General features: G+C 41.4%; 1 protein-coding gene across 2 annotated transcripts in view; it reads right to left on the bottom strand.

Moving 5' to 3' along the window:
- LOC136862894 (protein SSUH2 homolog) overlaps positions 1–24,107 on the bottom strand; it is a 744,003-nt gene that overhangs the window by 351,744 nt on the left and 368,152 nt on the right. Inside the window, exon 1 of one of the 2 annotated variants that reach the window (XM_067139174.2) lies at positions 6,341–6,416. The exons of the other annotated variant lie outside the window; for it this stretch is intronic. Coding sequence (XP_066995275.1) covers positions 6,341–6,362 — 22 coding nt within the window. The 5' untranslated portion in view covers positions 6,363–6,416. Of the gene's footprint in view, positions 1–6,340; positions 6,417–24,107 lie in introns of those variants that run through there. 2 annotated transcript variants of the gene reach the window in all.

Here is a 24,107-nt window from a genome sequence, read left to right as displayed (position 1 = left end):
AAGGAATCAGCCGTGGCCTTAAGTTAGGTACCATCCCGGCATTTGCCTGGAGGAGAAGTGGGAAACCACGAAAAACCACTTCCAGGATGGCTGAGGTGGGAATCGAACCCACCTCTACTCAGTTGACCTCCTGAGGCTGAGTGGACCCCGTTCCAGCCCTCGTACCACTTTTCAAATTTCGTGGCAGAGCCGGGAATCGAACCCGGGCCTCCGGGGGTGGCAGCTAATCACACTAACCACGACACCACAGAGGCGGACATTTGGTTTTGTCATAGTTTATATTTCCAGGCTGTGTGTCTCTGTGATACAATAAAAAACATTCTGTAACTTTATTAATGCATTGCAATCTTTATATTAAAAGCTTTTTTTCTACCGTGTATAATTTTTTATATAACAAGATTCTCATCATTCACTTACTCAAACTTGTAGGAATATGTAGAAACAGCACAGAACCCCCTGGTGCTCAGAGGGAGAAAATTTGTGGAGGGCGACTGTACTCACATATGAAATTTAGTCTAAATTTTGAAAGGAGAATTTTCCTGCGAATCGGGTTTCATGTGCGCGGACAGTAGCGGCGATTGGGAATTAAAAGTGCGGGAGCAAAAATGCGGTGATGATGATGATGATGATGATGATGATGATGATGATGCTTGTTGTTCAAAGGGGCCTAACATCTAAGGTCATCGGCCCAGCAAAAAATGTAGAGACAATAAATAGCACCCGGGTCTGTGGGATATAGCGGGCGGAGGGGAAGGAGGTATATACATCAAAACTTGAAAATAAAGCTACAAAGTGGTAAGTTTTGTTAATGCTCTCGGAGCGAATTTTGACAGAGAGGTAAAGGTTGACAGTTCACCAACTTAAGTGTGGTAATAGTAGTTTTTTGCGATTTCGATTATTTCGATTCAGTACTATACAATAAAACATGGCTGAGTGGCTCAGACGGTTGAAGTACTGGCCTTCTGACCCCAACTCGGCAGGTTCGAGCCTGGGTCAACCCAGTAGTGTTGGAAGGTGCTCAGACACGTCAGATTTACTGGTACGTTAAAGAACTCCTGCGGGACTAAATTTCGGCATCTCGGCATAATAGTTAGTGGGACGTAAAGCATATAACATTTTTAAAACTCTCACAATAGGAACAATATTACACATTTATTACAATTACATATAAGTACGGCGTGGTTGTACAATTAAAAATCATCTAGTGTTTGGCCACACACCAAGGAACTAGCACACACTAAAGAGAGTTCCAGACTGCGCGGCAAGCGGGTGAATCATACCTAGTGTCCACGACCTTGGCAAAAAAAACATACCCTTGCTACCCTTCCTCACAGCACATGCAATATCACCACTACTTGCTATGGAGCTATACAAATCCGTTAGCCGGGACTAACGACATTTTGTGCTTATTTCCGCTAATAAAGGGAAGAATTAGCCGATGAGACAACAGGACTTACACACATTCCTATAATACCTAGCTTCAGCCGGCTAAAGGGGAGTGATGGGTGGCTCGCCCCCCGCCCTAATCACCACTACTGTGTGCTGTACAGTAGTTAATAACGCTGTTTCAGGCCCTTTAATACACTGTACAGTGATCACCTTCTTTCCCTTTAAGTTTGTAGCCTAAGTCTCCACATAGCCATTTCCAAGTCCCTACCGAAGACTTAAATCGAATCAGTGGACTAAAGAGAAGAGACCGTAGAGGCCTTGAGGACTCTTGGAGGAGTGGAAGGTAACCTCGGCACTGAGTGGGATAGACAGACCTGGCCGCCTTTGGTCTCAAGAGTAATTAACCTGCAACTGACTTTGTACGCTGAACGAACCGTAGTGAACCTGTGCCTCTCCAGACGCGAATATTTATTTTCAAAATTTTTCGACTTCTTGACAGGGAATCGAACCCCACCTTCCCTGGGGAACCGAGCACGTCTTTATCGCCTCGGATAGGCAGCCTCTCCATGTACTATTGCAAAACACTAGTAATGACACTCAACTGCCTTGGATGAACAGTCCATGTTAAATTGTAAGTTAATTGTTTCCTTCTTGCTCTTATTATTGTTGTCGTCATCGTCGTTATTTGACTGAGGGGCTTCAATAATCTCTGCATTCACTGCGCTTCTTGTACTTGTTCTTACTGTGATTCAATCCGGATATTTGAATCCATAGAAAGTGGTTATCGTGGCGTGAGCCCAAGTTCACTGAGCTGTTATGGGATAATAAACTGGAGCCAGGAATTAGATACCATTCCAGCATTTTCCATGAGTAAATATAATAAAAAAACAGGGATAAGATTACTTGGGATCGCTGTCGTACCTCGCCGCAGCCTAGATTCGAACCTCTCAACTAACATTTTCTACCCGTGAAAATATGTATCTACTCTGAGCCATCACCGAATTATTAACACTATCTAGCAACTCGCAGCTTCTGCTTTTGCCCTGCGTACAGCAACTCAGCCAAGTGTAATTGACAGATCAATATGTTAATAGTCTGGAGAAACAGTCAACAAGTCTAATAAGTGTAATGTGACCTTCAGGAAGTGTAAGTATTGAGATGATTGGCGTATCCAGACATGTGATATACCTTTCTATGAAGTCCCACATATATCCTTTACGGCTGATATCGAGTTAGGAGGAAACGCAGGAAGCTGAATGCCAAAATTATGTCCCACGAACCATTGCTGCACGAGACTTTCTTTTGGTACGAGATACTATCGTCTTGAACACGCTATTGCCACTCGGAAAGATATCACCTAGTGATAGTGACATGAGTACAAATAGGACACCTTGCTCACTGCTACAGAAAGTGTGATGTATGTTGGAAGTTGTGGCCATGTTGCTGGACGTATAGTCGTATACCATTAAACGTGCCATGTAAACACTTTCTTCAGCGTATTTCAGATATTTCTGGAGCTCGCTGGATCCATTCTGGCTTATTTTGGTTTTGGTTGGGGGTTTAAGGCCGTATGCCCTTCTTAAGGCCACGTACTTTTTCAAGAGAAAATTCCATCGTAGGATCGACCGGGATTGAAACCTCAGCCGTCCTGATGGAACACCAACAGCTAAACCACTGCGCTAATCACGCCCCGCCTTGTAAAAACGTAGTTTAACACTGAACAGTACAGAAATTTCTTAGCTGTATGGTACACAATCTATATTCTCAACTGTTGAACTGTCCGAACATAATTATTAATCTACTTCATTTAATTTGTAGCAGATTTCTTTATGTTTGAATACACTCAACTTTCAAGCATGCATGTATTTTGAGCACATAAACACAATTAGGTCCAAGAATTTATTAGATTCTGTATCATTTACTTTTTAAACATCCCTGTTATAATTGTACTTAATTTTGATATTTTGCAACTTGTAGTCAACCTTATATCAAAAACAAAATAACCTGTCTATGAAATTGAAGGCCACTTCCTATTATAGTTGTTTATATTCATAGAGATAAAATATTTCATCACATCATTTTATTTTATTTTATTTTATTTTATTTTGACAAGTAGCGTTTAGTGCAATTTGCAGTGAATATTATGAATTATAGCAATGATAGAGGTATAAAAGGTCGCCCTTTTATTGGTAATGTGTAGATAAAACTCCATGTATTACCCAGCCACGACATATCTATGATAATGTGCCGAACCTTTTGAATTGTACGTGTACTCGGGTTAAGAGTTTTCAGCCGACTGATTTCTATAGAGCCGAGCTGAGTGGCTCAGACAGTTGAGGCGCTGACCTTCTGACACCAACTTGCCAGGTTCGATCCTGGCTCAGTCCGGTGGTATTTGAAGGCGCTCAAATACGACAGATTCATACCGGTAGATTTACGGCGAGACTAAATTCCGGCACCTCGGCGTCTCCGCAAACCGTAAACGTAGTTAGTGGGACGTAAAGCAAATAACATTATTGTTATTACTTTCTATAGAAGGAAGTGTGCCACAACATTGACGACACTTGATCATGTATATAGAAAGACACGCCTGAAAGTGAATCTCCAGAATTTTACAACTAGCCTACTTCATTTCTCAGTGGCTTGACATCGAAAATCTAAGAGATCCTTGATACTGTTAAGGTAGATGTCATCGCACTAACAACGTCTCTGAAGGTTGAACAGTCTTGTTTCAAGAGCACACCCGAATGACCTCCCGTTAGCCAACAATCTCCGAGAAGACGCTCAGCTCGGTGTTCATAGAAGGATTAAAAAAAAACTCTCAACTTAGAATACAAGAAAAGAGAAATCCGGAATCAAGTCATTTTGTTCCTTTTAACATCGCACACGCTCATAGATAGGTTTTATGGCAATGATGGGATAAGACAGGGCTAGGATTGTGAAGGAAGCGACCATAGTCTTAGTTAAGGTACAGCCTGGTGAATCACCTGGTGTGAAAATGAGAAACCACAGAGATCCATCTTCAGGGAAGCAGGCAGTGGAGTTCGAAACCACCATCTCATGAATACAAACTCACTGCTACGAGACCCAAACTGCGTAACCAATGTTCTCGGTGAAATCAAGTCTGGTTTGCCATTAGTGAAGCCTTAACAAAGCTTGACCGGGCGAGTTGGCCGTAGTTTATGAGCACAGGGCTGTGAGCTTGCATCCGGGAGATAGAGGGTTCGAATCCCACTGTCGGCAGCCCTGAAGATGGTTTTCCGTGGTTTCCCATTTTCACACCAGGCAAATGCTGGGGCTGTACCTTAATTAAGGCCACGGCCGCTCTCTTCCAACTCCTAGGCCTTTCCTATCTCATCGTCACCACTAACAAAACAACAAAGCTTGAAGAACCTGAAAAGCCAAATAATTTACTCAAAATGATGGCCTCTGCTTAGAAAGTAGCGTAAAAATACATATTACAAGCCTAAATTGACAGAAAACAGAGCCAATACAGATAGTAAATGTAAATTTGCAAATATGGTAGATCAAAATTGACGAGTTCTACAGAAGAAAGATAAAAATTGAAAAGAAAAATACATAACAAAACGAAAAACTTCGAGAATAATAGAAAGAAACAATTGACAAACTTGATAAAAGCGAAAAAATGTAGCCTAGCTATAGGGAATGAATGGAGACTACCTCCACGCGGTGTTCCCTGAAACGACAAAATCTCGACTGAGGGTCTCCTAAAACAAACAAAAATAAATACAAGCAAATTTTATCACCTTGGGTTCTATGAACGGCTTTAGTCCTTTAATTGTGTACTTTTAGATAAAAATTCGGGCGAAATGTAACAGTGGCCGTTGGCTAATCGGCTAAGCAGTTCTCAAGAGGAGAAGGATACGAAACATAAGTTAATGACCATCCCTTGAAACTAAGTAGCTCAGTAGTAGAAAAATGGAAATCCACAGCCTGTTTCCAGTCATTCGACCGGGTCAGGAATGGAATGAATGAAACCTCATCTAGCGGCGAAGATAGGAATTGTGCCGGCTGCCGAAGACTGTCGCACTCCTCTGAGGCAATAATTAATGAATGGCAGATGAAATGAAATGATATTGGTGGATTGCTGGAATGAAAAAATATGACAGGGAAAACCGGAGTACCCGGAGAGAAACCTGTCCCGCCTCCGCTGTGTCCAGCACAAATCTCACATGGAGTGACCGGGATTTGAGCCACGGAACCCAGCGGTGAGAGGCCGGCGCGCTGCCGCCTGAGTCACGGAGGCTCTTCTCAATAGTAGACACGATCAGAGGAGGGCCTGATTCTGTGGACGGCTGGGTTCAAATCACGCCATTGGTCATTTTGAAAATGGTTTTCAATAGCTTCCTCAGTTCAACTCCACGATTGGGATGATATTTCCCTCACAGGCCAAGGTCACTTCCATCCCAATCCTAGACACCGCATGGCGCAACAGCCCCAAAGGGCCATAGCCTACCAAGCGACCGCTGCTCAGCCCGAAGCCTACAGATTATGAGGTGTCAGGTGGTTAGCACGACGAATCCTCTCGGCCGTTATTCTTGGCTTTCCAGACCAGGACCGCCATCTCACCATCAGATAAATCCTCAATTGTAATCACATAGGCTGAGTGGACCTCGAACCAGCCCTCAGATCCAGGGAAAATCCCTGACCTGTCCAGGAATCGAACTCGGGACTTCCGGGTAAGAGGCAGGCACGCTACCCCTACACCACGGGACCGGCAATTCTAGATTCCGCCGTAGTGCAAACAGATACAGCACCGGTACATAAAAACACACACCCCACAATAACATACGACAAATCTCATACGAGTACAAAGAGACTGTTGAGATCAATGTCCCAACTCCTGTAAGTATCAACATTAAGAACAGAGCTAAGTGTTTAAAAATGTCCCGATGTTTCAACAGTAAACACAAAGGTCTGGGATACTCACTGTATTCGACTGTCTGAAACATAAGCCTTGACGTACGGGTGGTGAGATGGAACAGTAAGAGCACACAACGTACGGTAAGCACAGTGACACTGCCGCAGGCCAAAAGAGACTCGACTTCTTACACAGAGCCACTATCAGTAACCTCCCTCGTGGAGGTGGATGTCAATGCTTTCGGCTGAGATTAAGAATGTGCTTTCGCATCATTTCCTGCTCTCCACTGAGGTATAACTCCAGCGTCTCAGGTCTCGGTGTACCATTCAGTATAACAACAACAACAACAACACACAGAATGTGGACTGGGAAGTCAAGTTATCGTTCTAGGCGTTGAAGCTTACCATACCTGTATGTACTACTGCATGCCCTTTACTTTAACTTGAAGGTGCAGCATTTTCTCGTCCGTGTCCTTGCACAGGCCAGACTGAAATGTAGCTTCCACTGATGTCTCAGTCTACTTTACGACGTTGACAGAACGGAAACTGCTGAGGTGCGGGTCACAACCAGTGCATCTGGATGTTAAGAAGAATATTACTCACAGGGTGCAATGTGCTGCAACAGCAGTTTCTCGTTAAGTGAGGAAAGCAGTGACAAACTACAGCTTTTCTCATCTTGACAAGTACATCTCATGAAGTTCGAATTCAAGAGGACAAATTGGGGCAAAATATGCATTTACAGGACGAGGAGTAAGGGGTTGGAATAAATTATCAAGGGAAATGTTCGATGAATTTCCAAGCTCTTTGAAAACGCTTAAGAAAAATCTACGTAAATAACTGACAGGGAATCTGCCAACTAGGCGACAGCCCTAAATGTAGATCACGGATTGATTGATTGATTGATTGATTGATTGATTGATTGATTGATTGATTGATTGATTGATTGATTGATTGTGACGCTGCCACCGGTATTTGAGATTTCCATATAACTGCATATCCTTCGGTGGTGTTGTTCAAGGACTCGGCCAGCCTCCGGGCTGATGACTTAATAGAGACGTAGTAGAGCAAGGTAACGCACGTAATTTAACCTAACGACCAGAACTGAATGAGAAGGGTAGGGATCCAAACTTCCTGCACAGTTCGCACCTGAGGCAAGGTTGATATGATCAGCACTTCAACCTGACTTATCATACAGAGTGTCATTGTAAAAGGTTCCAATATTTACGGTGGAGGCAGCACGGAACAAACGAAGGAAAAAAGGTCCTATAAACATTGGTGAAAAACCCAGTATCTTCGGAGTTATGGTCCGCTACCACTATTGCCGTCTGGCTCTATGGCTAAATGGTTAGCGTACTGGCCTTTGGTTTCAGGGGTCCCGGGTTGGATTCCAGGCAGGGTCGGGAATTTTAACCATCAGTGGTTAATTTCTCTGGCACGGGGGCTGGGTGTATGTGTCCTCTTCATCATCATTTTCATCCTCATCACGACGCGCAGGTCACCTTCGTGCGTCAAATAAAGACCTGCACCTGGCGAGCCGAACATGTCCTCGGACACTCCGGCACAATGCCATACGCTATTTCATTTCATTTTACCACTATTACCAATGATCATGATGTTCCAATAATTTACGGAGGGTGGTATGCAACAAAGGGGCTGCCTGGCCGAGGCGGTAAAGGCGTGCTCGGTTCGCCCGGAAGGACGTGGGTTCGAATCCCCGTCAGGAAGTCGTAAAATTTAAGTAACGAGACTTCCACTTCCGGAGTGCATATGGCCCTGAGGTTCACTCAAGCCTACACCAAAAATGAGTACCAGGTTCATTCCTGGGGACAAAGGCGGACGGGCGTAGAGTTATCCACTCTACCCCATCACGTGTCGCGGTTAACAATGGTGGAAGCCTTTACCTTCCACTATTCCAAGGGCCTTCATGGCCTGTACGGAGGTGACTTTGTCTTTGTTTGGTATGCAACAAAGGTTGGAAATACGTCTCTACCAAAACGATGATCGTAAACCCACTAACGTGTTGTGTCATGGTCTTATTGTGTATGAGGGGCATATCTTGACTCCGAACAATTTGTCACGGAATGAATGCGAAACCACTGTACGTAGACAAGTGATGCAGTACATCGTGTGTGTGCAAGCAAGAACGAAACACACTATTCAACGTACAGTATCCCACTGCGTACTACAGTCCGTATTGCTCTCGCAGTCAGGTAGGTTAGTTTCGTCAGGTATACTGTATGGTAGTGCTCAAATGGCACATGTTTTACTATGACACTGCGGTACTGTAATTTCTTTCCTTATCTTTCTTCTTTGGCCTTACAGCACGTAATGGAGGTCTATCACACTGGGTAACAAATGTTTACTTTTTGTTAGTGACGCGGGAGTAGTTTCATTATGCCTAAAATGAAGGAAAATCAACGGTATAATGGTCCTGATTTGCTGTTACGGTAGGGCATTGATCTTTTATACTTTTTTCTTTTCTCTCCAATTTTTAACGCAAGAGTTGCTCCGGACGACGAATGAAAGTTCTCTCCAGCCTAGGAGGACCGAAAGAGCCCCTCTACACTAGAAAAGATATGGTAAAACCATCGTGGAACGAAAACGAATTTCACCAGGCAAATGCTGGGCCTGTACGTTAATTAAGGCCACGGCCGCTTCCTTCCAACTCCTAGGCTTTTCCCATCCCATCGTCGCCTAAGACCTATCTCTGTCGGTGCGACGTAGAGCAACTAGCAAAAAAAAACCGAATTTTTTGAAAATACGGTAATGCCTGATTTTGTAATTTTCCGTACATTTTCCGTGAAACAAAGACATTTATACTATCTTAAATTTGTGAATGAATAGGTAAAATACCTTTTAATTGACAACTAATAATGTATTATAACTAGCGGATATTGACATTTTCAAATAATTACAATACACGGTTCTAGTTTATTTTTAGAACGCTTACCGCGCAAGTGTTTGAAGCAACAGATTTGACAGCTTTGAGTAAAATCGAGATATATGGGCTTAAAGTAAGTTGCTGTGTATACATAAAGGAAGTTTACAATAGGAGCAAAAGAGAACAAAAACGAGAAAACTATTTGGAAGATCTTAAATGCCTTTCTGGCTTTAAAAGTAAACATATTTGCGTGGCTTCGACTTTCGTTTGTATTCCTGTGGACTTCCGCGAAGAAGTCCCCAGATGTAATCTCCCATCATCCTCCGTGATTGTGGTTTTCTTTCTTTCAAAAGGTTATACAAATTTCCCACTTCGCGGCGGTTGTACCATGCCTTTTTTAATATAGTTCCTTTGTCGTCCAGAGCAAACGTTGGAAAAACAATCGGAAAATAGCATTAAAGCATAAAATCTTAAGCAGTTAATATCCTCACCGCAAAAGCAAATCAGGTATATTATACCAGTGATTTTCCTTCATTTTTAGACAAAAGAACCAGTCACACATAAGGAGTACCGAGTCACAAAAATCGTGTTTACCGAAGTTATTCAATACGGTAAATGGCCGATAAGACCTTCTGTTACGGGCAAGCAAAGGAACCAACCTACGGGCACGTAATCTGTATGCTGACAAATATCCAACACGTCGCACACCATTTGTAAATTTGTTCAATACCCTGTTCCAGTGCCTTTCGGAAAGGACATCCTTCGCACCACGAACAAGCGATCATGGCAGACCTTGAACAATTCGCACACCGGGGCCTCCTGGTAAGAGGCAGGCACGCTACCCCTACACCACGGGGCCGGTTGAAGAAGGACAACACCAGCACAAATTTAGTATCACCGTATGGGCAGGCATTCACGGGGACATACTGATAGTTCCCTACGTTCTACACAACAAAGTGAATTTTCCTAAGTATCGCATTTTCCTTCGGGACCAGTTACCTGTGCTGCTGGAGAATGGGCCGGTACAGGAACGACTGCAAATGTGGAACAAACATGACGGGACAGCGGCCCATTTTCATCATAGAATTAGCCGACACATAACAGGGGTCTTCCATGAGTGATGGATTGGTCGGGGAGAGCCAACAACATGGCCTGTCCATTCACTTGACCTTAACCGTTTAGATTTTTGGCTTTGGGGATATATAAAGACCATGGGGTATGCGGTCGCAAAAAATGGTGTGGATACACTATAAGAATGCGCGCATTCAATGCCGCTGATGCAATCCGGCAAGAGCGTAGGGCAGGGCCTCTCAAACGCCCAAAATCTCACGCGTGCAAATCGAAGCGCAAGATCTCCGTGCACTGTGCATCGCTCCCGCTCGGCACGGCTCGGACCAATGCTTTGTCTCTGGGCTACACGGCTAAGCTCGGCTAAGCTCGGCTCAATTCGGCTCGGATTTGGAGCGCTACGCAGCAAGTGAGGAAGAGGGGGAGCGAGCGAGACAGGCGTGGGGAAGAGAGAGACAGCGCTATTGCTCCAAATCGAGGAGTGGGGGGTCTGCACTCTGGGCAACCAAGCGAAGTCGTCTTTTGCACCGTGCACAGTGCATGCACCAAGCGCATGCACCCTGAGAGGCCCTGGCGCAGGGTGTTGCAACGAATATGTGATTCCATGCGACGTAGAATGGAAGGCTGCATTGCAATGGATGGTGGTCACATCGATCACATGTTGTGAAGAGCAGATCCAAGACATGGTGATCATTGGTGGTAGTCCCGTTCCACGATGTTCCTGTGGTTGTATCGGCTACCCGGTTCTCTCCAGATTAATGTGCGACGGGAATCGTTCTGAAAACTGTCCAATAAAAGACCATTTATATTGGGGAAGACATTCATAGCATAGACTGGTCAGCGAGGTCTGCGGATATGAATCCTATAGAACATGCCCGGGGTGCATTGGGGAGGCGAATTGCATCCCGTCAACCTCCACCAAGGACCCTCCAAGACCTTCGCATTGCCCTTTCGGAGGAATGGGATAGACTGCTACAAGAGCTCTTGGACCATCTGATAGAGAGCATGCCACGTCGCTGCGAAGCATGTGTGGCCGTTAGGGGTAACCATACACCCTATTAACAGCATATTTTGTTGTGGAAGACATTGCCAAGTTTTGTTAGTTGTTGTCAAAGGTGTACCTTAGCTATCAGAACCTTTCTGACACTGTTTTTTTGGACAAGTTGTGTGACATATGGTGTGTGATTCAGCTTACGTTTCTTCAGCAATCCTTCTGACATTCCTACTGGACAGTATGGCCTCGTTTAGTGATTATGCTTAACTTTCGGACACTAGTGTAGTAGTTACGTAGAAATTAAAATGTTAGCACAGGATAAAGTGGCATGGAGGGCTGCTTCAAACCAGTCTATGGACTGATGTCCCAGTCAACTACTACTACTACTACTACTACTACTACTACTACTACTACTACTAGAAAACAACAACAACCAACTAAAGCAGTGTCCAACGAAAAGTTGTATGCCTACCTGTACACATTTCACGAATTATGAATGACTCGGCACCATATTTTAGTAATGTAGAAGGAGCAACATCAAATATTAAAGGCGTACTCTTTAAGAATCAGCGGTACTCCGAGAAAAACCCTTATAATATTTCATAGTTATTTTGCTTTTATTCCCGAGGTATTAAGCTGATCAATGCTGATCAATAATGAGCTCAGTGCTAGATGCTGTATGGCATACAGTAAGTAAAATGGTATCAATTTTACCACCATTGAGTCAACCCTCTCACAATAATTTACAGTTGAGGCATAATAGTAAAATACATCTGTTATATTTCGCGTGTATTGAGAAAGAAAAGGTAATGAACTTGAATGTTGTCCTCAAAGTGGGCATATGCGGTATGAGGTAATATTTTTTCCGTAAGTCTGATGCAACTTGAAAGCTTTTCAGTCTGTCGAGCACACAGATTCAATATAAATATTACACTATACCATACCTGTAAAAATACACTATTAAGCAAGGATTAAAACTACACATTATTTAGCAAAGAATGAACATGTTTCGTTCTTAAAAGAACAACATCAGCTTCTATCAAGTCACGCTCAATATTTGGAAATATGTATGTTTAATTCTGTCCAAAAAGGTTAGGAGTTTGAAATTTGGAACTTATCTTAATGAAGTTCTGCATTGTCTACAATCCAGCATACAATGCGAGGCGTTTAAAGAACCTTTACTCTTTCATTGGCTCGAATTCAGTCTGCCAGTCTGCTGATCCTAGATTACGTCACGCCCTCCCCCCCTTGTCAGGACAATGACACGCTGTACTTCCCCTTCAGGTGCCCACTGTTCGCTTAGTATTATCAGTGTTGTTGCAATCCTTTATTATTATTTCCCGTATTACAATACTTTTAAAACTGTGCAAGGGTTCTTAATGAGCATTTAATTATCTGTCTATTATACCGGTAACGTTATTATTATTATTATTATTATTATTATTATTATTATTATTATTATTATTATTATTGCAAATAGAGGATTGTGGCGACGTTTAGTAAATTCACAGAGACTTGCAGACTGACCGCTGAAAGGCATAACGGTCTATAATGCTGATGTATGTACTGTATGTTTGTATTTTTATTATTATTATTATTATTATTATTATTATTAAAATAGAGAGTTCTTCTAAGATGTTATTTTTAGTGATAAAAGATCATCTCGAGTGGCGAACACGGTGCGTAAATTCAGAGAATTTACTGCAGATGAGAATAACACACATTCCAGACCTTTAAGTCAGAGATTACCTCCTATGGGAATTATTAAGAACTAATGCAAAAAGTGTAAATGCTGTCTAGATGTTAATTCAGTGGGGCAAACAGGGGCGGAATTTTTTTAAATGTGTGGTCATTCAGGTTGGTTTCGTTATCTCTTTTATGCGATGTAAATTTCGATTGCTTCTTTAATATTCAAAGATATACGTTTATTTCCGATGTTACAAGATTTTTAGATTTGTGTTGATGTCTGTGAAATGGTATGAACTGTCATATACGTGCTCTCTGAAGGCTGAATGTCAATTGTACCTGATCGCGTTTTTGTGTTCTTTATATCTTGTGTAGAAATTCCGTCTTGTTTGGCCTTTATATGTGGTATTGCAGTTAGGTTCTTGGCACTTGAGTTCATAGACTTCTGACTTGGAGAAAGGGTCTTTTTTGTTTAGGTTGCATTTTCTGATGTGTTTTTGAAGTGTGTTGTTCGCTCTAAAGGCTGCCTTTAGACCTTTTCTTAATTTTAGCTATTCTATATATGTTCTTGTTAACGTAGTTGAGAATAATGTATTTCTCTCTCTCCTGTGTGTTTTTCTGGTGTGTTTCTTTTGTTTCTTTTGTTTATCTACCGTGCCTGAGCGGTTGTTGTTTTCTTTCTCGATTTGTTTAATTATTTGTATCCCTTCCTTGAAATCCACTGTGCTAATTAGTACAGATATAGCTCTGTGTATCACTGTATTCAGTCCTGCTGCTTTATGTATGTAAAGGTGGTTCGATTCGTTGTCAATAGTGTATGACGGCTGAGTGAGATTTCTGTATACTTTGTATGACAGATTGTTATTATTCCTACTGATTTTAAAATTGAAAAACTTCATTTTCTTATTAGTTTCTGGTTCCATCGTGAACCTGATTGACTTGTGTAAAGAATTTAGTATACTTAATAACTGTTGTGCATTTGTGACGTCATTATCGAAGATGCATACTACGTCGTCTACATATCTGCTGTAGTGTAAGATTCCTTTAGAATGCTGGTCGGTTAAGAAAATGTTTCCGACGTTATTTAGAAAAATATTCGCTATTGTACCTGATAATGATGAGCCCATGGCTAACCCTTCTTTTGCCGTTGAATGTACAGTAATTTAGTTTAATGCTGTTCTAAGAAGGTTAATACTTTATTTTGCTTCTTGTAGTGAAGTGTTTTCTTTTAGATAGTTTTCTCTAATCTTAATGGATTCATTATTGGTACATTGGTGTACAAGTTGGTGATGTCAAAGGATATCATTCGTGTGTTCTCTGTTATTTTAAGTTTATTTAATTCTTTAATTAATTCCACGCAGTTTTTAATCGATCTATCTTCTTTAAGTGAGATTTTTTGTTTTAGAACTTGGTTGAATCGTTTCCTTAAATTGTAACATTTGAAATGTATTATTGGTCTAATGGGACACGAGTTTTTGTGTATTTTTGGAAAGGCTCTTCGTGTGGGAAGTTGGGATTTTTGATTGTAAGGCTTTCTTATTATTGTTTTGTGAGAACAAAGTCTGTTTCCTTGATCACTTGTTTTATTTCGTTTTGAAATTTATTTGTTGAGTCACGTTGTAACTCTTTAATTAAGTTGTTGTTGTTGATGAATTCTATTGTATTTTATATGCACTCGTCTTTATTAATTATGACTGCTGTGCTTCCGTTGTCTACTTTTGTGACGAAAAGGCTGTTTTTATTTATTTCGTTCTTAACTGTTTTCAGAATTGAGCATTGAGTTGCACAATTTGGTTGTCTGGGGGAATTTTCTTGTGTGACTATTTTTACGGATTCGTTGGTTTGGAATTTTGGAGAATAGAAGGAAAGTTTCGTTCTAGGCCGTTATATTAGTATTTGCTCATGGTAACATCACGATGATTTACTTTTCTTTTGAGAATAGCCAGCGGAGTCAGGATGAATGTGTGGAATGGCAAGACAGATTTAGTAGAAGGTTAAGACAAACGGTGTAACTGTATTCAGTCGAAATGTGTTGTCGATAGAATGATTATGTCTCGTAAACGAGTTGGGCATGGACCACGATAGGTCTCGGAAGTTATTTTTTGGCTGTAGAAATATATACAGTATATTGTGAGTTGTTGATAGAACGAAGATGCCATGTAGACTATCCCTGCAGGCACCACGCCCCATTCTGCTGTCACATAGATCGGAACGCGTTCATGCCTTGTTTCCGAGTTATTACTACAGGGAAATTCATATTTGCCGCGGGGACTGATTGTCATATGACTTGCTTACTTTCCCACATTCCCATGGCACTGGTAGCGACATCTACTTTCTTTTATTATTGTTTGTTACCATGCCTACAAGAGATCAGCTGTTTACAGATATGCATATGTGACTTCTGTTTTTATTACGTAAATCTATTGTCTAGCGAGTTGTGTTTTGAAGTGAAGCATGGGAAAGAGGAAATCTTCCTGTTTACTATGGGAATGCTATCAGGGAAAACTGTAATTCTGTAAATGAGATGAGGAAGGCTATTTGGCCTGTATAGTACCACAAGGCATCCTCAGATGGCAAGCCTACCATTATTTCTGCCCAAAGGGACCTAATTTTTGGTGCTCTTACAAAAATGCCGTAGTGGAACGGCAAGTTCAGGGTTAAAAGCACAAAAATAACATACCCTTTCTATAATGGAGGTTGTCAGTTAAAACAGATCTCCTGAAGAGGTGTGTAGGAGGCCAGACTCAGAACATAATGAATTCCTAAACTCCAAAATTTGGAGAATTTGCACAAAATGGCTTTTCAGGCCATAAAGTGGTAGGTATAGCAGTAAATGATGCTACTATGACTTTCAATGATGGTATGCAGAGTAGATTGAACGTTCTTGAAGAGCTACAACTTGTTTCTGGAGAGTACTGCTTCCAGGCTTTCAGCCATATGAATGCTCAACGAGTCACTTACAGCCTTAAAAGATCTCAACAATCGACAAAGCAAGCAATGAAAGTAAGGAGAAGACTAAGGATGGAAAAAGCATCCCAGATAAACTCATAAGAGGGAATCATGTATGCATCAGGGATGTTCTAGAGTTCATTCATTTCAGTTGTAACTTTAATGCTCATTTACCGCAACTTGAGTTATTCAAAACGGTTTCCCTTATAAAATAAACATGAGCATGAAATTTTGTACTTTACATCACTTTCTAGTGTCCTAAAAATTGAATTAATTTCGTAGTAACATCATGGCCAGATCTTTTTTTAAATTATTTTGAAATAAAATGACCTAAAGATGAATGAATGAAGGAAGTATTGTTTTAAAAATATTACTTAAAAATAAAATGTTTTAGAAAACTTAATTCAGTTTGTTCCTCAATTATTTGGGAGTATATAAAATCAAAAAATATTACAATCAGTCCAAAATTATGGATGATACAAGGGAAATGCTACTCTTGTGTGAAGAAAACTACAAAATTTGAAATGCCCAAAAAATCTTTAGAAATTTTAATTTTCTAAATATTGATAAATATGTAGGTTTACAAGGACCTTTTAGTCATGCATGCAAAAGTTTAGCTAAGAAGGCCCTGTGGAAGCTGTATAAATTGAAATTGAATGTTACCGATTTTAGATAGGTTTGAGCAGTATGTGCCCCCTTAACCGATTCAACTAGGCATGTCTTCAGATTTACTGTTTCAAAGTCTGGCCATATGCAGATAGGTCCCCTACGTGACGCCCGAGCTGACAGTGAATGGCTCTTACCACTAATCTACGTTATATAAGTGATCATTTCTTTCACGCGTTTGTATTTGCAGGTCATAGTAGTTTGAATCTCGTGTATTGTGCAGTAAGTTTATTTTTGGATAGTGTTAAGTTTTGTCGTCTTGAATTTATTCTGTTTTTGAGTTACCAGTTGGACTCAATATCGGTAACCAACCAACCAACCCCATAGCACTACAGCCCTGAAGGCCCTGGTCTACCAAGCGACCGCTGCTCAGCCCGAAGGCCTGTAGATTACGAGGTGTCGTGTGGTCAGCACGACGAATCCTCTCGGCCAATATCGGTAAGGCTGATATAATGCAGTAAGTTTCCATCAGTGGTGGATTTTCATTCAGACATGCGTGTTTTGTTTAGTATATGGACGTCAAGGTAAGAAGTTTATGATTGTGCAACCTTTCTTTTCAAAACTAATTATGTTAAGAATTTGTTTATTGTTAACAAAGTGCACCTCTAACTTGTCGTCTCAGTATTTCCTCGGATATAATCATGCGCTTTATGAAGGAGCCTTTATTTAATTGTTCGCAGTCGGAGTCAACCTGACAATAAATTAATTACACTTTACAATTTTTACATTGTCATTTGTTTTACGTCCCACTAACTAATTTTACGGTTTTCGGAGACGCCGAGGTGCCGGAATTTTGTTTCGCAGGACTTCTTTCATGTGCCAGTACATCTACGGACATGAGGCTGTCGTATGTGAGCACGTTCAAATACCACCGGACTGAGCCAGAACCGAATATGCTAGCGCCTCAAACGTCTGAGGTACTCAGCCACGCTAATAAATTACAAGTATATAATTAAACATTATGGGATATTAACGTTAAATATTTTCTTGTTTATTTACTTGTTCAATTGCCGTGCGGTTAGAGGCGCGCGGCTGTGAGCTTGCATCCGGGAGATAGTGGGTTCGAATCCCACTGTCGGCAGCCCTGAAGATGGTTTTCCGTGGTTTCCCATTTTCACAACAGGCAAATGCTGGGGCTGTACCTTAATTAAGGCCACGGCTGATTCCTTCCAACTCCTAGGCCTTTCCTATCCCATTGTCGCCATAAGACGTATCTGTGTCGGTGCGACGTAAAACAACTTGTAAAAAAGTGTATGATAGGAAAAGTAAACAAATCGGATCGAATCGCACTGTAATTAGAATTGTATTACATATTGAATGGCATGAGAAGGAGAATGTCAGGGAAATTTAATCTTGAGCTATGTTTACTAGAATTTGAGTATTCCACTACTCTCAAGACAGGGAATGATAACCATATACGGTATATGTTTTAGTGGGTAGTTCGATGCTTAGTGGGATCAAACATCGAGGTCATCGAGCCCATGGGAAGATTGGATGTAGTGCATAGCTGTTAGGCGTTCGCCTCCTAAGCTCGAGGTTTCGGATTCGACACTTGGTGCAGTCGATTGCTATTTAGGAATGCTTAAATATGTGAGGCATGTTGCAGAAGATTTATTGGAACGCTAAAAAAACTGTTTAGTGCAAAATTCCAGCACTTTTACCTCACAAAATCTAAGCAATTTAAAGGATGTTGAACACTTAGAATTAATAATAATCACTTTGTTTTCCTGGCCTTTTTCTCAATCTATTGACGTCGGCGCATAATGTCAATTTGGCTCAGTTTTAGGCCGGATGCCCTTCCTGTCACCAGTATTATGCAGATAGATATATCCAGTATTGCGTGTTCCTGTATTAATTGGTAGTGTACTATGGTGTATGTAGATAAAGAGATGTGCTTTAAGGCGAATGCGAACACCTATTCCCCGAGCCGTAGGAAATTACTATACGCAGTGAAAATCATCGACCCGGCCGCAAATCCAACTCAGGGTCCTCTGAAGCTAGTACACTCATGATTCAGTTAAGGAGGCAGAATTATTATTATTATTATTATTATTATTATTATTATTATTATTATTATTATTATTATTGTCCTTGCATTCGGAAAATGGTGGGTTCGAACTCCAAAGTAAACAGCACCGAAGACGGTTCCCCACTTTCACACCAGGCATTTAAGAGACGCCAGTGTGCTGAAATCTTGTCCCACAGGATTTCTATAACGAGTCGGCAGCCAGCGACTCGTAGCTGACGTGTCGTCTCAAAACTCACGAGTTTCAAAACTCACGAGTCTCAAAACTCACGAATTCCAGGAAGAGGATTAGTGAGAACAAGTTTCTCTACCTGGGCCAGTCTGAAAACTCACGAGCAGGGCCAGTCCACCTTTGAATGGTTAAATATCCACCCTGTTAATGATGGGTTAATTGAATACTTTTAATAATCAAAGAACTTCCATCCGATTATTTAAATAATCGAATAAATAATCAAATAAAATAATCGAATGAGTTTCAAATATCATTCAGTTATATCGCGCGGAATAATAGGATACGACACGGATATTCTTTTCGGTTTAAATGTGTCTGTTAGATAACCGACTGAAGTAAGCGAATAGATGAACGCTTACGAAAATTAGAAATACGCCTTTTTCCAAATGAATCTCCAAATGTTGAAACTAAATAAGTGAATTAACTGGCTTGACATCTAATATCTCTAAATAAAATTCCTTATTCAAGTAAATGCCGCCTTCTGGCCGCATTATGGAGTTAAGCCCCAGTACTAACAACTGACAGTTTCTTTTAACTAGCAGCGGGAAATATACCTACTTTAATTTTAGGTCGTCCAGCTGCATGGATAAATGGTTAGCATTCTGGCCTTTGGTCCAAGGGTCTCGAGTTCGGTTTCCTGTCGGGTGGGAGATTTTAACTTTCTTTAGTTAATTCCAATGGCTCGGGGACTGGGTGTTCGTGCCGTCTTCAGCATTAGACTTCATCTTCGGTAGGGCTTCATCTTCACAGACTTGCAGGTCACCTATACGGCGTCAACTCTCAAGACCTGCACCAGACCACCACGGAGGCCACATGCCAGTATTATAAATTTATGTGAAAGGTAAGAAATGCATTATATTAACTTTAAGACAACAGCAAAATATTTTTAAAATAATAATAATAACACACCTCGATCTCTTTCATTCACTAACCATTATTTTCCCCCCGTGGGTTAGGGTGGCAGAATAACATTCACAGTGTCCGCTGCCTGTCGAAAGAAGAAAGAAGCCCCCGAGGGCTCTTAATTTTTTAAAGAAAAGGCTAGATAAACAACTGATAGGCAATCTGCTACCAGGGTGAGTGCCCTAAGTCGGTGGAAAATCATGGGTTGAAGGGAAGCGTGAGTCACCGCGCAACCTCATCCCTCCTGCAGTCATAACTAGCACCTGCTGTGAGGATTCGTGAATTTTGAGACTCATTAGGATGTTTACTTTAGCTACCAGTTTGTAGTCGTGAGTTTTGATACTATTTGTTACTAATTATAGCCCGTGAGTTTTGAGACTCGTGAGTTTTGAGACGTAACCCGTAGCTGACACCTATAAATTTCACCGATCTCAAGGATCGAACCATTTACCTTGAGAACACGAAGGCAACTACTAACCGACTGTGCCAGGGAAGTCGGCACATTATTAATTATTAATATTTATTATTATTATTATTATTATTATTATCATTATTATTAAAGGAAACTGTGCACTGAGAGCTATAGCGTAACCGCAATGATAGCCAAGGCATATTAAGTATGCTATTTTTAGTTTTGCTAATCTGAACTCCCTGTAAACTTAAAATGGAAAATCTTACCAATCGGTGCCTCATTGAAATTCATATACAGAGCATTTCTATGTAATAAATAGCAATGATAATAACCGTAGCGTTTGAAGTATACAATCAAGAAAAGAGGCAGGAGTATTTCAAGTAGAAGAAAAATTTTCTGGACTGTAGGATCGTGTTCCAATAAAACGCCTACTTCTTCCAGACGTTTCGTATGCAGTCTCGTTGCTGAAGATGTCTGCTGCAGTTGCAGACGAAACGATTCAAGTCCGATACTGTCTAACAACCCAGAAACCTGCCCTGAAGAGGGTATTGGTCCGTTATTCCTCGAACTATTAATCGTACGAGTTATTCAAATACGGAAAGCACAAGTATGAAATCTTGTAGCACCGCCCCAATTTCCCTGCTTTACAAAAAGTTACATGTTTGCACTTACCAAACACAAATGCGAACCACTCGACTAGCGGATATAGAGCTATGCTATTTCATACAGACTGATCAAGGAAACTGTGTAAGTGGCTCAAATCAACTTTCAAATTGATGTCTACGGTCGACAATATTTCGCCGACATTTAAAGCAGGTTGGGGATGGAGCGAGAGAAATTTATGATCTCTGTGGACTTCAAAATTATTCACCTGGTTTCAATCTCGTGGATTTAACCATCATGCCACTTCTAGAATTATGAAAATATGCTATATTTGTGTCCAAGGGTCGTAGATACTAAGAACTGGAAGGCAATTCTCAAAACGAGAAATAGTACTTGTCCATGTAAACGTAGAGTAAACAAACTGTGTATTTCGCTGAAAGGATGAAACCGTTTCGGCACTATGAGGAGGCGTTATACAACATCTGCGCCATTCGAACAGCTCGTAATGGCATGTTACCTAATGTGGAGAAGAAGCTCGCAATTTGTGCCACCAAACTACAGTCCCTCCTCTGAGAAAGGCTAGTACCTCCGTTCACACGGCAGTACGGAGCAAACGTAGCATTCCTACAGATAAGGGAGAACGGCTCGCTACCTTGGCCGCGGAACAGCGACCTTCCTTATCCATAGGACACATTATTATTGCGTATGCAACAGGGAAAATTTATATGCTAACCTACAACGTCACCTGCTTACTGGTCTATGGGTAGCGAGCCTGCCTCTTATCCGGAGGCCATACGTTCGATTTCCTGCCAGGTCAGGAGTTTTTACCTCGATTTGAGAGCTGGATCGTGGTTCACTCAGCTTATGTATTTAGTTCACTCTCTCCGTCAAAACAACGAGGAGTTAGCTGACGGCAAGATGGCGGCCCCCGCGTAGAAAGCTAAGAATAACGGCCGAGAAGATTCGGCGCACTGACTAAGCGACACCTCGTAACCGTCACAACTTAGCAACGGTTGGTTGGTAGGACAAAGAACATTAGATCTGTAGAGTCATGGGGTTTGTTTGAACTACACTTACAGTTACTCCCATAAATATTCGGTCACTCTAATTTTTGACACACTTTCATTGGATAATTATTCTTACACTATAATGATAATGTATTATACAACGAAACATGTAGGAAAACATAATACAACGTTATAGACACACTGCGATATAACTCAAACTCTTCTGGCAGTCATTAGTACGCCATCTGTCGTACATTTAAATAAAAGCAATAATATCCGTGCCACCCCAAAAATATTCGGTTACTGTACAAAAAAAGCAACATAAACACGCACAATTCACAACCCTGTTACACATTCAGTACTTTGTAGGTCCACCTTGATGTTTTATGACCTCTTACAGTCGATTCGGCATACTAGTGATAACTTTGTTGATATAATCAGGGCTTAATGCCGCCCATTCTTGTAGCAGTCTCCTCTTCAAGTCTCTGAGGGAACTTGTCGGCCGGAATTGCAGAGCTGCCTTCATTTGACTCCACACATTCTCGATGGGGTTCAGGTCGGGTGATTGTGGTGGAATCTCCAAAACCTTCGGGCAGTTGTACAGCATCCACTCCCTGACAAGTTACCACTTGTGCTTGGGGTCGTTATCTTGGTAGAATTTGAAAGTATGCTGTATACCAAGTTGTTCCTCAGATTGTCGCAAATTGTTTTTGAGGATAGCCAAATAGCCCTCTTTTGTCAAAATATGTTCAGTGAAAATCAGTGCACCAACCCCGTTCGATGCATCACATCCCCACACCATTTCACTTCCTCCACCATGTTTTACCGTTGCTTGTAAATTGCTTGTTTTCAGTTCCTCGTGACGTTTCCGCCACACCGATTGCTTTCAATCGAACCCAAACACGTTGAACTTTGACTCATCAACAAATAGCACATCCTCTCACCAAGCACTGGGTTTGCTTACGTAGGTTTCGCGAACTCTAACTGCTTCTTTTCGTATACTGCGCTAATGAATGGGTTCCTCCTAGCTCTTCTCCCAAGTAACTCATTCCTTCGCAGTGCTCTTTGCACAGTTTCAGTACTCACTTTCTTTCTACACTCCTCTAAAATAGCTGCTACCACTTTTTGAGCACTAATTTTTGGATTTCGTTTCCCATTCCGAAGCACAAACCGCTCCTGTCGTTCTGTCAGCCTTCTTGGTCTGCCTGTGTGAGGAACTGAATCAATTCTGTCTTCGTTTTGGAATCGTCTGATTATGTCTCCAACTATTATTCTGCTATGTTAAGCATCTGCGATATCTTTCTATGCAATTTACCTCGAGCATGATGGAATATTACGAGCTGGCGTTCTTCAAACGTGGTATAGTGTTGTCTTTTGCGCCCTATTTGATACCTGTCCGCAACGCTGCAGCGAATGACTTCGGCACGACGTGTCTTGCGGCACCGCATTTCTGAACTGAAAGTTTTGCAACGCTATCTGCCCTGTCTCTGTCAATGAACACAACGGCAATTCTGGCCTTTCCGGGTGACCGAATATATTTGAGGCATGTCATTTCACCCATGTAAGCAATATCGTTTCTGTTACAGCAGAATGTAAATCAATGCTCCCTGATTCCTCTTCGGCATAAGCAACCACATGTAGTTCCATTACTTAGACACACTTGGTTTCACATCCTGCTCATGGTTGCGTTACTGTCATCACTTGTTCGCGGATTTTATCAGTGGCCGAATATTTATGGGAGTAACTGAACATTGAACTGAGATTAACGCAGGCATGGTTAATTATTGTTTAATTTGTTGTACATATATTGTGGTCATCAGCCCTGTCCACTAATTACGTGCGTGAAATCAGTCTCTGGTAAGACCAAAAATAGAGTCTGGTTCCAGTGTATGGGACCCTCATCAGGATTACTTGATTCAAGAACCGGAAAAAATCCAAAGAAAAGCAGCTCGATTTGTTTTGGATGATTTCTGACAAAAGAGTAGCGTCACAAAAATGTTGCAAAGTTTGGGCTGGGACGACTTGGGAGAAAGAAGACGAGCTGTTCGACTAAGTGGTATGTTCCGAGCTGTCAGTGGGGGGGGGGGGGGTGGCATGGAATGACATTAGTAGACGAATAAGTTTGAGTTGTGTCTTTAAAAGTAGGAAAGATCACAATATGAAGATAAAGTTGAAATTCAAGAGGAAAAATTTGGGAAAATAATCGTTTATAGGAAGGGGAGTTAAGGATTGGAATAACTTACCAAGGCAGATTTTCAATAAATTTCCCATTTCTTTGAAATTGTTACGGAGATACCCGTGGAACAGCAGAGGTGAAAGAAGGGGCGGCTGGAATAGGTCTAACTACAAAGCTGAGGTATTGATTAAAATTGCATTAAATGTTATATTTTCGAAATTAGCAAAACATAAC

This window comes from Anabrus simplex, chromosome 2 (assembly GCF_040414725.1).
Source record: "Anabrus simplex isolate iqAnaSimp1 chromosome 2, ASM4041472v1, whole genome shotgun sequence".
NCBI lineage: Eukaryota > Metazoa > Arthropoda > Insecta > Orthoptera > Tettigoniidae > Anabrus > Anabrus simplex.
This window is presented reverse-complemented; position numbering and strand designations above follow the sequence as displayed.